The sequence below is a fragment of the Mauremys mutica genome, chromosome 10 (genome assembly GCF_020497125.1).
Source record: "Mauremys mutica isolate MM-2020 ecotype Southern chromosome 10, ASM2049712v1, whole genome shotgun sequence".
Lineage (NCBI taxonomy): Eukaryota > Metazoa > Chordata > Testudines > Geoemydidae > Mauremys > Mauremys mutica.
Window position 1 is genome coordinate 15,213,483 of NC_059081.1, and position 17,179 is coordinate 15,230,661.

General features: G+C 39.2%; 1 protein-coding gene across 3 annotated transcripts in view; it reads right to left on the minus strand.

Moving 5' to 3' along the window:
- Positions 1–6,464: 6,464 nt before the first annotated feature.
- The window catches only part of DPP10 (dipeptidyl peptidase like 10), a 416,863-nt gene continuing 406,148 nt past the window's right edge, over positions 6,465–17,179 (minus strand). For all 3 annotated transcript variants that reach the window (XM_045032139.1, XM_045032140.1, XM_045032141.1), the window contains 5 exons: positions 12,669–12,768; positions 11,956–12,014; positions 11,799–11,871; positions 10,020–10,093; positions 6,465–8,095 (listed from right to left, as the gene is read on the minus strand). In XM_045032139.1, coding sequence (XP_044888074.1) covers positions 7,958–8,095; positions 10,020–10,093; positions 11,799–11,871; positions 11,956–12,014; positions 12,669–12,768 — 444 coding nt within the window. In that variant the 3' untranslated portion in view covers positions 6,465–7,957. The remainder of the gene's footprint in view (positions 8,096–10,019; positions 10,094–11,798; positions 11,872–11,955; positions 12,015–12,668; positions 12,769–17,179) is intronic.

Consider the following 17,179-nt stretch of genomic DNA (forward strand, 5'->3'; position numbering starts at 1 on the left):
TATCCTTACTCCTATTGAATAGTGTCTTACTCTACATATAGTCCCATCAAGTGAAGAAGGGTGTGTGTGTGTGTGAAGTATGGTGCTACCCAATACTAGTAACAGACTCTAGTCCATATGCAGTTACGTGATATACCTGTGTAACTGTGCTCTCGGGTATGTTCCATGCTTCACAGTTCTTTTTGTAAGGAAAGTGTAAAAATAGCTAAGGATTTTCTCTCAGTGGGGATACAGCTGGATTCCTTTGGGAAAAGCTTTCTGATCAGATAGCCCTGATGGCTGTTTTACTCCTTCCTTTAATAATGCTGCTCCCAGCTCGACTCCAGAGCTGTGTGCTTGAACCATAGATTTGGCTGCTAAATCCAGGCTGTGCAGTGCAGCATGGACATAAATACTCATTTTTAATGCCTGTAAAGCCCGGTCAAATGTTTGTCCATTCCACTTTTTTTCCCATTTATTCTGCTTTGATTAATTCATGCAAGGAGTGCTGCTAGTGTTCAAACATGTAGCATAAACCTCCTCCATCACCTTATAACACCCCAAAAAGGAGTGTAGTTGTTTCTTTATTCTAAGATAACTTGAACATTTTCCATGTGAGGTGTCATAGACCTCCTTCTGGTATGTAGCGCCACTATTTATCCTCTTTGTGCCTCCCTAAACCTTCCTTTGGGCATGCTGTTACCCCCACTTATGGGAACCCTGGACTACTTTTTCTAATTGCTTAAGATGCTCAGCGCAGGTGGTACTATAAACGTTGTTCAAATGGTCTGCTGCCTACAATTTGCAGTCCATCAAAAATACCCATTAACCTCTGGAATGTAGCCAGTGCGCCATGCAGTCAAAAAGGAAGGACAGTGAACCGGTGGAAATCATTTGTAATTTTAAATGCAATGTATTCCTTTTATTGCTGCAACAATGGCACTTGCCAGTAACCTTAACCCTTGACATAAAGTGACTTAGGCAGAGTTTATGTAGCAGCTGCTATTTTTTAATCACTTTATCCATTTAAAGTATGGTCATCAGATCAAATGTTAATACTGGATTGGAAACCTATACAGAATTATATTGCTCTATCCTTCTCTGGTACCAAAGCTAGTGGGCTAGTCCAGACTATTTTGAAGGTTTATTTTCTCCCGTAACAAGCATTGCCTACACTTCCTCTTGTAAGGCTAGTGTCACATTCAGTAGTATACAATTACACTGCTTATTAATTTGAGTGAAGTCTTTTGCAGTGATAGTATTGCATTGCCATGGTTCTCCTTTCTCTCACCACAAACAATGATACACACCTTGACACAACATACCCTATGGATCTTTTCCATTTGATTCTGTAATTTCCAGGAAAAAGCGGCACTACACCATCTCTGAACTGCACTAGTCCATTTCTGTGTACCATCAGCTTCCTCTAGGATTCCACCTTAGGTGCTATCCATTTGTGAAGTGTATTACATTCCAGAGCTGATTGGTGAGCTTACTAGCAGGCACAGCTACCCCATCTGTCTTCCTTAAGAATTCGGAATGGCTCTGCCATTTTATCAAAAACTCACCCTCTTGAATGTTAACAGGAGCAAAACATATTGCCATGGTATAAAGCCTCTCTCTTGCTTTGGGGTTATATTTAGCCTTCCAAATTCTCTGGAACATTTTGAAGTTTGTGGGCCAATTATTTCATTTCTGCCAGTTGGTCTTTCATCTGGAGTACATAGTTAGCCATTCACTCCAATGGTTTGATCAAACACCCTAGATTTTTTGGGGGATAGATAAACAAGGATTTCTGAAGGGCCATCTCTGTGTGGGTGATGGGTGTTATTTTTAGCCTTCTTATACACCGTTCCTGTACATTGCATAATTTGAATGTACAATTAGTCTCCTTTTAACCTCCTTAACTACACGAGAGGACAGTTGCAGTAAGTGACTTAATGCCTGGTGGCTTTTTATGCTTCTGGGGGACAAAGCCCTGGGTATACGGTAAAGCATAGATGTTTACCACCAAAATTCAGTGACCTTCCAACCAAATTCATTCTAAGAGAATCCTGAAGTCTGGCTGTTCAAGAGAATGGTATTCAGTTTCTGGATAAGCTAAGAAGGATCTATAGCTTATCTATATTAGGTACCTATAATGGCATCATTACCATCGTATCTATGAACCTCACACTCTTTAATATATTAATCCTCGCAACTCCCCTGGGAGATGGGGAAGTGCCATTGCCCCCACCTTACAGATGAAGAATAACCTAGATCCTCAAAGGTAATTTAGGCATCTAACTTCCATTGAATACCTTTGAGAATCTAGGCCTAAGTGACTTGCCCAACGTTACACAGGAAGTCTGTAGCAGACCAAGGGTTAACCCAGGTCTCTGAAGACATAGGACCATTGTCTGCAGGCGGCGCCTTATGCTTTTTGGATATGTCACAAGGGTACCACAAGACGTTCCAGTGAATGCCGTTCTCCAGGTGACTTGTAACATCTGGGATAAAATTCCACCAACCGAGGAGTGGTTGTGGCCCAGAGAAAGACCTCCTATTACATGGGTTCATCAAGTCTGTTCTGATGTTGGACTCTCAGGCCATCATGCCTTCGTGGTTGCACAGGAACGGACCAAATGGTGAACAATCACTACAGCCGACTGTCTGGCTAAGTATTGAAGAAGAGAAGAAGTGCTCAGAATCACTTTATGCTGTTGGTACTTGCTGATACATGCAAGACCAATAACATACTGTAGCTAAATTGTTCATTTGTTTTCTCCAACAGACTCCTGGTGTGACTTCAAATAAGTCATTTAATATCTCTTTGAAACTGTTCCCAAGCTGTAAAATGGGGATAATAAAACTTATTTTCTCCTACTCTTTGTCACTCTTGTTTAATTGTAAGCTATTTGAAATGTGAACTGTATATTACTAAGAGTTGTAAGCAAAGCTCTGAGCAAAAAAGGCCCTGATCTTCGTTAAGGCATCTAGGCACTAATGTAATACAAATAATAAATAAGAACAAGGGGGGCATTCAATAAAATCGAAAGGTAGCAAATTATGCATGATTAATCCATGAAACTCATTACCACACGATGTTATTGAGTATAAGAGATTAGAAGTGTTCAAAAAATATTGGACATATAGATAACGAAACTTACAACGGTAAATATTAAATTTGCCAAAAACAGTACACAAAAAACTACAGGAAAGCTCCTCAGCTACTATACATTTACATAGCTCTGCTGACTCCATTGGGGATTTTATCGTAAGTGTTTTGGAAGAGATAGATATAAACTCATACTTTAGCATATGATAACCTCTACGCAATGGGAGTAAAGAATTCCAAAATCTTAACATCAGAGTTTTACTTGTAACTTCTTATAAACAAGATTCCAGTTTGATATACTATAACAGTGGTTTTAAACCAGTGGTTCAGAGACCCCTGGAGGTCTGCAGACTATGTCTGAGATTTTCAGAGGGGTCCACACCTCCATTCAAAATTGTTTAGGGATCTGCAAATGAAAAAGGATTGAAAACCATTGTACTATAGCCTTTCTGAGGTTTCTCTAATTGTGATCCTTTCTGCTTCGTCTTATGAAAGTGAATGTTTTGCTTGTTTGAATATGTTGTTTTATCATTACATATTGTACTGGGACTTCAGCACTGGGAGCGTCACAATTAAAACAGGAACTGCATACTCCATTTACGTCCTCAAGGGCTACAACAATAACTGAATCAATTTTGGTTGATTCAAATTTATATAAAGGCAGAAATTTGTATTTCTAAACTATTTCCACAGGCAAAACGTCTTGACCCTACCGTAAATGGAGACAGTGGGTCAGATCCTCAGGTGATAAAAAGCAGTATAGCCCCCTTGATTTCTGTGGAGCTATGCTGATTTATACAACCTCAGGATCTGGCCTAGCAAATTTAATAGCACTGTAGTCTTCAGGTATACATCTTCTCCAATAACATAGGCACTTACCTCAATCACCAAAAACAGTATTGATTTAGGATTCTGATAACTTGTTGGTAGAAGCCAAGGTGGAACACCTGAGGGAATCATGCCTGATACTTATTACTTAACTACCTTGGAACCAATTAAAGAAAAGAGGAGTGTTGCTATGTGCATAAAAGGATTTTCTACAGAAGTAGCTCCAGTTATCAACGCTAGTAAAGTGCTCTCTTCCCCAGAAGTGAGTGGCAGTCAGGAGTTACTAAAAGCAGACATAAAATGGATAGGTGCTTCTAGCTGTCTAAAAGAGACTGGCAGAGGGAATATGGGGTTGCGTCTGCCTAGTCTTTTCTTTCAGTCATTATTCTAGGTTTCAGGAACTTTCAATATGCCTAATAAATCTGTAGCAAAGGATATTCAGTTAAATATCAAGAGCCTTCTGCATTTGATTACGTCTGCAAAATCAAAACCAACACTATCAAATCCCCTTTCTGGGAGTCTTTGGATCAAATGAAAACCCTTTTCTATGAGAAGCCACAAACACGAGACTAAATGAATCTATTGGATTATATTTGCGAACTGAGTCTCAGAGCAGAGTGAGTCACCCTCACCTCTCAGATCTATGAGTAGGTCTACAGATGCCTGCAATATAGTAACCCAGGGGTACTTGACTCTAAAAGAAAAAAAACCCCAATCATCATAAAGACCAGGCTGCAGGTAGCATACACTGATTAGGTTTCTCTTAAACAATCCATTTGCCTGCCTGCATTAAGATTAAAGAATATACTTCAATCAATCAATAAAACGAAAACAAAACAAAACAGACCAGATTCTGATTTCTATTAGGCAGTATAATTTAGGAAAAACTCCCCTGATATAAATAGTATTGCTCCTGATTTCATTGTATAATTGAGATCACAATCTGACCCATGATTCTTATGGGTCTTGCAAGCCCCAGTATTATAGCTAGGAGAGAGAAGAACAGGAACGAATTTTGAAGATTAAGCTATATAAACTGTTGGAGAGTAAATGGATAGATTCTGATTTTATTGCCCTTTCCAAAATAGCAGGTATAGTCTAAAAAAAGGTCATGTTTTAAAAGGAGGATGAATCTAGTAGTAGTTTTTCTGGCCTTAAAATATTTCCATAGTGGTGAGAAATGGATGGAGTACTTAGACTGCAAGCTCTTTGGCCCATTCATGTGTACAGTAACTAGCACAACTGGGTTATAGTTCCTGACTGTGGCCTTTAGGTGCTCCTTAAATACAAATAACTAATAATAAGGCATTAGTTACCTACAGGCTTCTATTTACATAACAATACCTGGTTGTGCAAATAGAGCAAGTGAAAGGAACCCAACATTATACAACCCAGAATAATTCCGAAGATGTTCATAAGATTAAAAACTAAATCTGAATCCCATTAGCATGATCAAAGATAGCTGCCAACAAAAAAAAGTTTGTTTTTTTCATTTTAGGTAGATTCAAAGACTGGAGCTGTGATCTCTAATGCATTACCAAAATTGAACTGGTGGATAATAATTTCATGTCTAAAACCTTCTCCCAAGGTCTGATGCTCACCCTATGTCTGAGTGTTAGACTGTTGTAAAGAAAAGTCAATGGAAATATATGGGTTTGTGGCTTAATAAGAAAAATATTGAATGTATTAAAAATGAAAATTAGAATGCATGCCTGCTGTCTCATAGATAAAATGCAGGCACCTGTTCAGAGTGCATGACCATATGTAGATGGCATATGCAGACTGATGTCATGTGAAGGCATAGGGGGACCCCCAGTCACGAGGGCATACACTGAGTGCACTTCTTTGTACATCCATATGCAGGCCTTATGTGTGCACTTATTATGTGGAAGCTTGGCCCCATTGAAATCAATGATAAAATTCCCATCGACTTCAGTGGGGCCAGGATTTTACCCATTGTGTTCGATTAGGAAAATTCGGTTCATGGTAGCATATCAGCGGAAAATGATGAAGGACATAATCAGGGTAAATTTACAAGAACAAATCCCAACTATTTAATAAGTTGAAGTGCTGCTCCTGTAGTATAAGCAGAGTTGGTAGGTCTGTGTTTGATTTCTTGCTTGTTGCTGCTGAAGAAACTGATTTTCTCAAATTTTTCATGACATCTTTTCTAGTACATAAGAGTGTTGCCATATCCTCCATTGCAGACATAGTCAGACTTTGCGGTCACACTGGGACCCAGACAAGATGTCATTGCACATTAGAAGTGTATTAAATTATTTGAAAATAGATAAAAATTGCTAGTAAAACAAAGTAAATACTAAACATTAATAGACAAATACTTTTAAGTGCTCCATAAAACCATATCTTTCAGACAACTTAATTATTTGCATCATAAAAAACTCTAGCAGCTGAAGAAGAAAATATTCCAGAAGAAAATATTGATTAAAAAGCTTCAGATGAATTTCAATGTACCTTAAAAACAATTTTAATTCTTCATAAAATATGCAAAACTTTGCATTTTAAATAGTATAAGTTACTTTCCAAAAATTATGTTGATTACTTTATAATTTTAATTTCACAAGAAATGAAATCCTAATCACGTAGAAAAGCATTAATAATATCCAGAGAAAAAATTACATATGTATTTATGTGAGTTGCACAGCATTTGTCAAGAGCCTTCAGATACCTTCTGGAACATACCTAATATTAAATGAACATCATGTTTGATTTCAATCGTTGATGTTAATATTCTGATGACCTGTGTTGACTGGTTTGTTTATTTCATAGCGTCAATTTCTAGTGCTGTAATTCACCTTGACAAATAAATGGATGCATTCTGGTATTTCCATCTGAATAAAATAACAAAACTTCATTTGTCAGGAGCTTCCTTGGCCATGGATGAAAAATATTTCATTTCTTCATAACACTGTTGAATGTAAATCCTTCTTAATAAGCAGTTGTGGAATACCAAATAAAAACTGACAGACTGTTCCAGTTACCTGCTACCTCCACAGAAATTAGAATGGAATCTGAGCAAAGATTTCTTTGTTAGGGTAAAATACTACTCAATGGCATTACATTGTTAATAAAATTTCTTTATCTGAAACTATAATTTAATATTTATGTATCTAATTTACATCTGACAAAGTAGCATATTCTAAAATTAGAGTATAACCAGCAAACTATTAACTACTATAAACAATACCAAAACACAACCCAAACATTTCTTATGGAAATTATACATTTTGGATTGGGAAGTAGTTCAATTGCAGACATTGTTAAAACACAGCTGTTAATTATGGCTTGAAAAATTATTCAAGCATACAAAGATTTTCTGCTTAGGAAGTCTTGTGTATATACATAAAGACCAAGAGTGCACTCCCAAAAATGCCCTTCCTGGTTACTAATAGGTACAATAATGATAATAAATGTCTGAAATTAAAAGAAACAAACAAAATAAAATCAAACCAGTTTCCATACTTATGTTATATAACCCACTGGACAATATTTCCCTTTAAACAGAAACTATAGAAAATCTCACATCCTTTATTAACTCAATGCTTTCTTATGCTTAATAGACAGGAAAGGAATTGCACTTATTGTAATGTTACAGTAAAGTATTAGATTGCAACTCATCTTTTAAAATATAAGTGGCCTTAATATTTATGATTGGTAGAGCATAATCCAAAAATGGATAAAGATGTGCTTTTAAATTAAAAACAGAGCAACTACTTACAGAACAAACAGTGAGGCTTAACATAATAAACATGCACTAACTCTACACTTATGCAAAACTAAGTTTGTCCAGGAAACTGTAACCAACCATTGTCCTTCCACAAAGGTATAGGTTTTGTCCCTCAGTAACATGTTTGGACTTTGAATTCAAATTCCAGTTTATTAGCTCAGTGTCTCTAAATGTGCTGTTCCACTGTTATATCCTTTAGCTGCCCTTGAGCTTCTGCAGAATCTGCACTCTTACAGTCTCTTTTATTTAAGGTTTTATTGAGCCTCAAAGTAAGTCTCCCTTCAGTACTGTACAAACAGGCTTCCTTATTCATCCTCTTCAGGTTCCTGTGGTAAAATTGGGGCTTCCTCCTTTAAACAAGCACTAAAAAAACCAAGGATTGTGCTGTAAAGGTGATATTTGCTTTTCTCAGATGCAATGTTATGACCTTCATCTGGGTAGATCTAGCAGAGGAAAAGGAGAAAGTAAACAGTCTTACAAATCAGGTCAGATATTTAGGGATTTAATTTTTTCAATCTGATTTTTAGAGCTTTTTAGTTGACAACAGGACAACTATGTTGAATAGTTTTATGGTATCAATGAAAGTAATAAACTTCAAAGCAAAATTCATTTGATTGGGATTCAAAACCAGCACTACATGACTGCATCGTGATCTTTAGCCGTAAAAGCCTATTCTCAGATATTGTGTTCAGAAAAGCATTTCTGGTTGGGATTTTCATTGCAGCCAAAGGAAGTATTCAACAGAAGACCTTTTCATATTACTAACAATTTCTCTACCTCATCCAAAGCCCAGCACCTCCCCTCATGGTGAACGTAAATAATCACTGTCGTCTCCTCAGCCCCCAAATAATGGGCACTTTTCCTGTGCAAGGACAGAGAAGGGACTTCAGGATTTGAGAGGGAAATCCAGGCCAGAGAGCTCAGCCTGAGTAATCATGGGGTGAGTTGCTATGGACATGCACAGTAACATGAAGGACAGGAATTCCTGTCCCACCCCACCCCCCACTACCTCAGAATACAGTGGCCACTGCTCCATCCCAATGCTTAAAGTATTATATGCCGGGTCTGGGGGGGGTGGAAGGGAGAAATATAATCATGTATTACTTGTTTCCATTAGAAGGCACAATGTGCTAGGTCCTGTATAAAAATAGAGCACAATCAATGTCCCCCAAATACCCTGCCCACTCCCTTTTCCCCTCTGTTTCTGCAGAGGGGTCTCCACATGGACACCTTTATTCTTAGGGCAGCAGAGCTGACTGGTTCCTTTGTATAGGGCCCTCTGCAGCCATGGAGGAGGGGATTAGAGACTTGGTAAACAAAGTGAATGCTCTAGATCAGAGGTTCTGAAACACTTCCATTATATGAACCACATCTTCACAGACAGTGTTTCATGGATACCTCCCATCCTTTCCATTCGTAGTCTCACAGATGACCACCTCCTCAGTGACGATCATGTAGACTGTCTCCTGTGCTATTTGCATTCCCACAGACCAGATCTTTTCCGATTTGGGAGCTCTGGCACCACCTTCCCTTTGTTATTCATAACTGGGAGGCCCATGTCTCCTCTTCTTCCCCATTTGTGATTCTATACATCCCTGTGGCAACTACAGCATTTTCTTATGTGGACAAGTAACATTAGGGTTTGTGATGTATCATAGCAGCCGGGGTTTCGAATGAATGAGCCAAGAACACATTGAAAATCCAGCAGCCTTTAATGCAGCCAGAGCCATTGAACAGCAGCACCTGCCTCCTCTAGAGCTGGTGACCAGCAGCTCCACCCCACAAAATAATACTTTGCTCCACTTTCCATTCCCCAAGCTGCTCTCTTAAACTACACCCACCTGTAACCCACACAGTGGGGGAGAGGAAGACGGTTACAGTATTTTTAGCTGTTTTTAATGCAATATTTTTAGCAGCTGAAAATAAGGAAGAAAATCAGTACTGTGTGACCAGGCAGTGACTCATGGATCATCAGTGATCACAAACCACAGTTTGGAACCCTCTGCATTGGGTGGAATATATTTGGATTTTAATAAAGCCTTTTATATGAGACAAAGTGGTTTGGATCCACTCTGTTATGAACTGTAATCCAGCCAAAGGACAGAGGCCACAGATAAGTGGTCATGTATTGACTTGGGAGAAGGAGCCCTATGGAAGTGTCACAGGGATCTCTCCTTGACTTCTTTACTTACTATTGGGACAAGGGGTTAGACAGCATTCTAACTGCAGTCACTGATGATTCTACTGTATGCTGGTGGGGACACAAGTTATCCAATGAGCCCCTACATAGATAAGTATAGGTGAGAAAATTCAAAATGAGATTAAATACTAAACAATGCACCTGTGAGACACCTGAGCATTACATACCTGCATAGTGTAATTAACTCCAGCTTTTATTAGATGTTTAATTAGTTCTGCTGAGTGTTGAAAATGGACTTTAGCTACAAGACAATAACATCTACATATTAGTCAACAACATTATTATAGTACCTTATTTATTAATTGTATTTATTTATTTTCCTTTTAGATAAAAGAAACTTTTTGGTTGAAGTTATGTGGCAAGATTTGCAGTTGATTAAGGTCTATCTACACTGCAATCAGAGGCATGACTGCAGCACATTTAGACACTCCCAAGCTAGAATTAAAGTAGCAGCAGCATGGGCTGGCTGACCGAGTACACACTCAGGGTCCTGTCCCGGGTAGGCCTGTACAGTCCATACTATTGCCTGTATTGTCGTGGATTCACTGCTATTGTTATTTGAGCTATTTGGATCAAAACTACACATGTTGCAGTCACACCAATGATTGCAATGTAGACATACCCTTTCTGACTGCACCCGAGATACATACTGTAGCAAAAAACAATAGTGTTGGAGTGATGGACAGCACTGTAATACTTTCTGGGCATTAAGTAGGAATTCTTGTTTTTTCATCCATTGTTTAGCAAGGACTAAAACAGTTTGAAGGCGAGTAGCATGGGTGTGTTCAAACGCAATTAATTTGTCAGTGTATTAAATGAAAGCATGTCAGATTTTCTATTGTTTGCACAGAATTGTAAGAGATTGTATTCATTTAGGAAATGGGCCTTTTGTAATGTTATTTCAATAATCTAAATTTCATGTGGTACAAACATGTGACTATGCTTGTGTTTGCTTCATTCAGAGCAAACATGAAGCTGGGGTTCAGTAAATACTGATGGGCTAGCCTGTATTACTAGGCAATGTGCTGCTCAGAACACCTCGTAGAGACATAATTCCCTCCCTAATTCTCCCTGGGTCTGGGGGACGGAGGGGTAGTATTTTGCTGCTGGCCTATGCCAGCAGCAAATTCCAAGTCTCCCATTCCAGTTCTGCCGGGTCAACCAGCACATTGTCTCTGTCCATTTCCATTCCTCCCCACTCACCTGTTCTGAGAGGAGCAGAACAAACATGTATGTGATCTAGGTAGGCTGTGCAAGGCATAAAATGCATTTTAGCAACCTAGATGGGCTATTTACCCCTTTACCATGAACAACAAAATATACTAAAAGAAAATTGCTTGTCAACTAGCACAGGCCAAATTCTTTGCTGCCTGGCACCCATGGATTTCCATTGCAGGTGCTGCACCTGGTTCTGGTTTCACTTATACACGTTATACTGGTGTTTGCTCCATTGACTATGCTCAAGAGCAAATTACAATCTAGCTCTAAATAGTTTAAGGATTCCCCATTGTTACATGTTAATTAATTAACCAAAGGGTTAATTTACTGAAAGATATTGTTTATCACTGATTACGCTGACATTTAGTATGCTTTCAATCACAAAATCAGGATCAATTTAGAAGACCATTAAAAATGTATGTCACCTTATTAATAATTGATACAGTGCCTTTCACTAGCAACCTCCTGCTTCACCAGATTTAAACAAATTAGAACATACAGCAGCTAAGAGTTACAAATATGTAGCAAAGGAAAATGTCATCCATTCAGATTTACAATTGGCAACTGAAATTGACAATCGGGTCTCTTTGGATGGACAATTCTACTAGACGGGAGACAAAGATGAAGAGTATAAAAATGTATATGCTTGCTACGTGCATAATCTTTCTTTGAGCATCTGGGTATTACAAGCTGTAACTGCAAATTTAATTGCATTTATACATACTTACTATCAGCTGTCCCATGAACTATTAGCAAATTCTCTTCTTTTAAACCATGAATATTGTGCAGTACACTGGATGCCTATAAAAATTGAACACACACAACATAATTGCAGTATATTTTAAAAGCCAAACCATTACTTTGTTACTTGTTAAACTAACTTACCTGATACGTATTTTCCTCTTTAGATGGAATGCCAAGGTATCTTTCTGAAAAAGCCGAAGCTACAGAGGAAAACAGGAAATTCAGAGTTAATCAAGATAAATTCCATTTTTTAAAAAAAACTTTATTTCTGGTTGAAAGCCAGAAGAAGCTTGTTAAGCCATAAAGATGGCAAGTATCTTCATCTTGAAAAGAGATTAATAGGTCTTAAGGCCAAGAGGGAGCATTATAATCATCTAGTCTGACCACTGCATAACGCAGGCCATAGAACTTTACCCAACAGTTCCTGCACTGAGCCCAATATCTTGTGATTGAACTAAGTTATGGTGAAAGCCTGGCCCTATTGAAGTCAATTAGCGCCATTGACTTAAATGGGGCCAGGATTTCACCTCATATCTGTTAGAAAGACATTCAATATTCATTTAGGTTGGGATTTTTAAAGGGGCCAAAGGGATTTAGGTACCCAACTTCCACTGATTTAGTTTCTTTTGAAAATCTTAACGATTTCTAAGTGATGGAGAATCTACCACATCCTGTGCTTAATTTCTCCAGTCATTAATTACCCTCATTTTAAAATTGGAAGCATCTGTCCAATTTGCCTAGATTTAATACAGTTCCACTACACTACCTGACCTTAGTTAACCCGAGTTACAGATCTGCTCTATAGATATTTTAAGCAAATCATTTAATAAAAGGGCAAGATGGGAAATACTCACCATACAACTTCATGTCTGTGATTGGTGCAATAACGGCTCCACATTTAAAAAGTCTTTCATTGGATTTCAGGATCATTGATGCAATGTATCCGCCATATCCCTATTAAACCAGATAACATGATTTGCTGTTTGTTTGTTCTTGTTCATTGTTCCTTAATATAGATGAAGTTAAAGAGTATCATGCTACTTTTCTCATGTCATTCCACAGTATTTACACCTCCAACTATTGCTTTAGCATGAATTAAAAAACTATGAATGAAGAGTGAAAAAAGGTGTGGTATTTCTGTCTTGCTATGAAGCCCGAGGCTTTAATGTTATAACTGATAATTTGATTAATAAGAATAAGAAGAGGTATATAAGATACCATAATCTCATTGTGCAGACTAGTCCTCAGCCGGCAGAAGAATTGGTGAGTGATACAAATAAAAAAAATTGAAGCTAAGGGTGTCAGAGACAGTGCTTATATGGGAGAATTTTTGTTTACATTAATATATTTTGTGAAGATTTTTTGCTTATTTCTGGGTAAACACTGAGGCTAAGGAAGAAGGGAGAGTTGTCACCTGTCCTCTCTCTAAACTTCAATCTTTACAGATGGATTCCCATTGCCTTCAATGGGGATTTCTGCCTGAAACATTGTCACATTCCCTTTACAGAGGGTCAGATTCTCTGGTGCACTTTGCCCTACAGAAACTAGCTCTAGTGCTGCCTTAAATGGAGCAGAGATCACCCGTGTGGGAGACTCTCTGGTGATATATCCTGCCACAAGCATTCTGCTGCCCTGGCCAAAAGGATATGTGGCTAGAAGAAAGGTGATCAGTAAACTCAATGCTCTGCATTTCTGTGGCTACAGTAGATGTGTTCAAGCAGCCCTCAGGCTGCTGCACTGCAGTGCAGGGGGAACAGCCTGCACAGAGCAGCAGCTTACCTACATGCCTCCAGCTTCCATCCAGGACACACCACACGATCCATTGTCTACAGCCAAGCTCTAAGTTACAACTGCATTTGCTCCAATCCCTCAGACAGAGAGAAACACCTACAAGATCTCTATCAAGCATTCTTAAAACTACAATACCCACCTGCTGAAGTGAAAAAGCAGATTTACAGAGCCAGAAGAGTACCCAGAAGTCACCTACTACAAGACAGGCCCAACAAAGAAAATAACAGAAAACCACTAGCCGTTACCTTCAGCCCCCAACTAAAACCTCTCCAGAGCATCATCAAAGATCTACAACCTATCCTGAGAGATGATCCCTCACTCTCACAGATCTTGGGAGACAGACCTGTCCTCGCTTACAGACAGCCCCCCAACCTGAAGCAAATACTCACCAGTAACCACACAACACAGAACAAAAACACTAACCCAGGAATCTATCCTTGCAACAAAACCCGATGCCAACTCTGTCCACTCTGTCCACATATCTATTCAAGTGACACCACCATAGGACCTAATCACATCAGCCACACCATCAGGGGCTCATTCATCTGCACATCTACCAATGTGATACATGCCATCATGTGCCAGCAATGCCCCTCTGCCATGTACATTGGCCAAACCGGACAGTCTCTATGCAAAAAGAATAAATGGACACAAATCTTACATCAGGAATCATAACATTCAAAAACCATTAGAATAACACTTCAACCTCTCTGCCCATTCAGTAACGATTTAAAGGTGGCAATTTTGCAACAGAAAAGCTTCGAAAACAGACTCCAACTAGAAACTGCTGAACTTGAATTGATATGCAGACTAGATACTATCAACTTAGGCTTAAATAGAGACTGGGAATGGCTGAGCCATTACACACATTGAATCTATTTCCCCCATGTTAAGTATCTTGTCAAACTGTCTTAAATGGGCTATCTTGATTATCACTTGTAGACGGGTGACTCACCCCTGCGGCGCCTCCTGCTGGTGACTCCTGGGAATTAGCTCTGTTCCAGCTCTGGAGCGCCTTCTGCAGGCTGGTGATCCGTCTATCCTCTGACCCCCGTGTCCCTCTCTGGACCCGGTGCCCTTTTACATGGGGTGCTGCCCCCTGGCAGTAACCCCTTTCTCTCTGGGTCTCCCCTCCCCAGGGAACCCCCACCCTCTAGCCCCACCTTGCCTCAGTATATGGCTACTGCCAGTCATTGTCTAGCCCCACACCCTGGGGCAGACTGCAGTATCAGCCTACTCATCACTGGCAAGGCTGGGTTTGGGCCTGCTGCCTTTGCCTACCCCGGGCTGCCCTCTGCAACCCACAGTACCTCTTGGCCTAATGCTAGGCTGCAGCCTGGGGCTTTCCAGGCTAGAGCTCCCCAGCTCCTCTGCCTTTCCCCAGCCCTGCTTCACTCAGGTACCTTGTCTAGCTCCCTGCAGCCAGGCCCTTTTCCCTCTACAGGCAGAGGGAGAGTGTTTGGGCTTCTGGCTTCCCTGGCCTTCTTATAAGGCCCTGTTGCTCAGTTTGGGGCATGGCCCCAGCTGCAGCCACTTCTCCCAATCAGCCCAGCCTAAAGGCTGCTTTCTCCAGCCACAGCCCCTTCCCAGGGCTGTTTTTAACCCCTTCAGGGCAGGAGCAGGGGTCCACCCTGCTACATCACTATAAAAGTTTTTTTTTCTCCTGCTGACAACAGTTCATCTTAATTAATTAGCCTCTTAGAGTTGGTTGGGCAACTCCCACTTTTTCATGTTCTCTGTATGTATATATCTCTCCTCACTATATGTTCCATTCTATGCATCTGATGAAGTGGGCTGTAGCCCACGAAAGCTTATGCTCAAATAAATGTCTTAGTCTCTAAGGTGACACAAGTACTCCTGTTCTTTTAGGAAGATCAGAGGAGTGCAAAGATGAGGTTTAAGCCACCTCTTCACATCTCACCACCCTGAAAGGCACTTTGTGCAGAGTGTCTGAAATCCATCCTCTATTGGTGGGATAGTGTGGTATGCAGAAGAGAAGTATGAACATAAGTCCTCTCATTTGAGACTATCCACTAGGGTTTTGTTTCCGATGAATTTGACAATCTACACAAAATACTTGAGGTTAACTCCAGAGTCTTAAAAGATGGAGTTCAAGGTCCTGCAGACCAGGTTCAATGCTTTCATCATATTCATTGTTTCTCTCTTATTATCTATTATCTTTTCTCTCTTGATTATTGCTAGAAAATTGCCCTTCTGATGGTGGATGGTTTTATTTATTTATTTAGGCATGATAATTCTCTGCAAAAAATAATCCAGCAGAAGGGCACTGAACAACGAAAAAGTGATGGAGATAGTTGGCTACATCTTATTGAGATGATTTTCTATATCCTTTTCTTCAGTTCTAAAATGGTTAATAAAAAAAGTTAATCTTTTTCAAATTCTCGGAATATTTTTAAAACGTTGTTAAATGTTAGTTAAGGAAAAAGAGATAAATCAAAAAGTGTGTCCTTGAGCTCAGAACGTTGTCAATGCTAACCGGGTACGGAGAAGAAAATATATAATAAGACTGGGATTTTCAAAGAAGCCTAAGAGAATTAGGTGCCAAATTCTCATAAAAATCCTAGCCTAAATTGCTAAAGACAACACAAAATTGCCCACATATTGTAAAAGATTTTGGCTAAGAGAGAATGTTGATGTGGGTGCCAGTAACTTGTATAATTCAAAGAGCTGAAGGGAACAGTAACTTTTTACTGCCTCCGGGTTCTCTTTTTCTTGGTTGTTTGTTTAATATTCTGCTTGTACCATTTGCAGTAGTTTCACAGCACAATTTTAATGCTAGATAGGTATTGCCAACTTATTCACAATTTATATCATGTCTTCATTAAGAACCCAGTTTAGTTCTGTTAGGAATATTTTTTCTTTGGGGTTGTGCCTTTGCTTCCAGTCAGGATTCCCCAGACATACATATAACATGTATAGTTTCCCTCAATGGTTATACAATATTTAGTTGTTTTTTTATGATTTAAGAATCTGGACTTCCTGTTCTTAGGTTAAATTTCTGTGGCTTCACCTCTACTACCAAATTTTCCACAAGTTAGCTACACAGTCATATTTTCAAGCTCATTTTCAATTTCCATGATGGAAAGTTGTAAACTATATATCACCACAGTTTGATATGTAACAATTAAAAGAGACTCTTCTGATGTACTTCATTGGTAGGGTTTGTAACTTTTCTGCAACTGAGCAAGATAGTTTTGGTGGGCTGTCTGATAGACAGAGGTGTGTGTTTTTTACACTTTGCCCTCTTGACATTCCAACTGTTTTTGTTATTACTGCTAGTAGTTTATATTGCAGAATTTATCATGACTTTGTTCCGAGTAGTTCAAAAGCATGTTATAACATTCAAGGATGCTGGAGAGCTCCAGGACAATATATGTGTGCCCAGCTGGGTTGAGATCAGCATAGGTAATCCACACAATCCTCCTCCTCTTCCAGCAAAGGGCATCTTCTATTCACTTTCTTAGTCAGATCATCAAAAATGTAGTGCATATTAAGGAAAAAAAGATGTTCTTTATCAACAATGTTTCATATGTTTGAAGGCAAAATGAGCCTA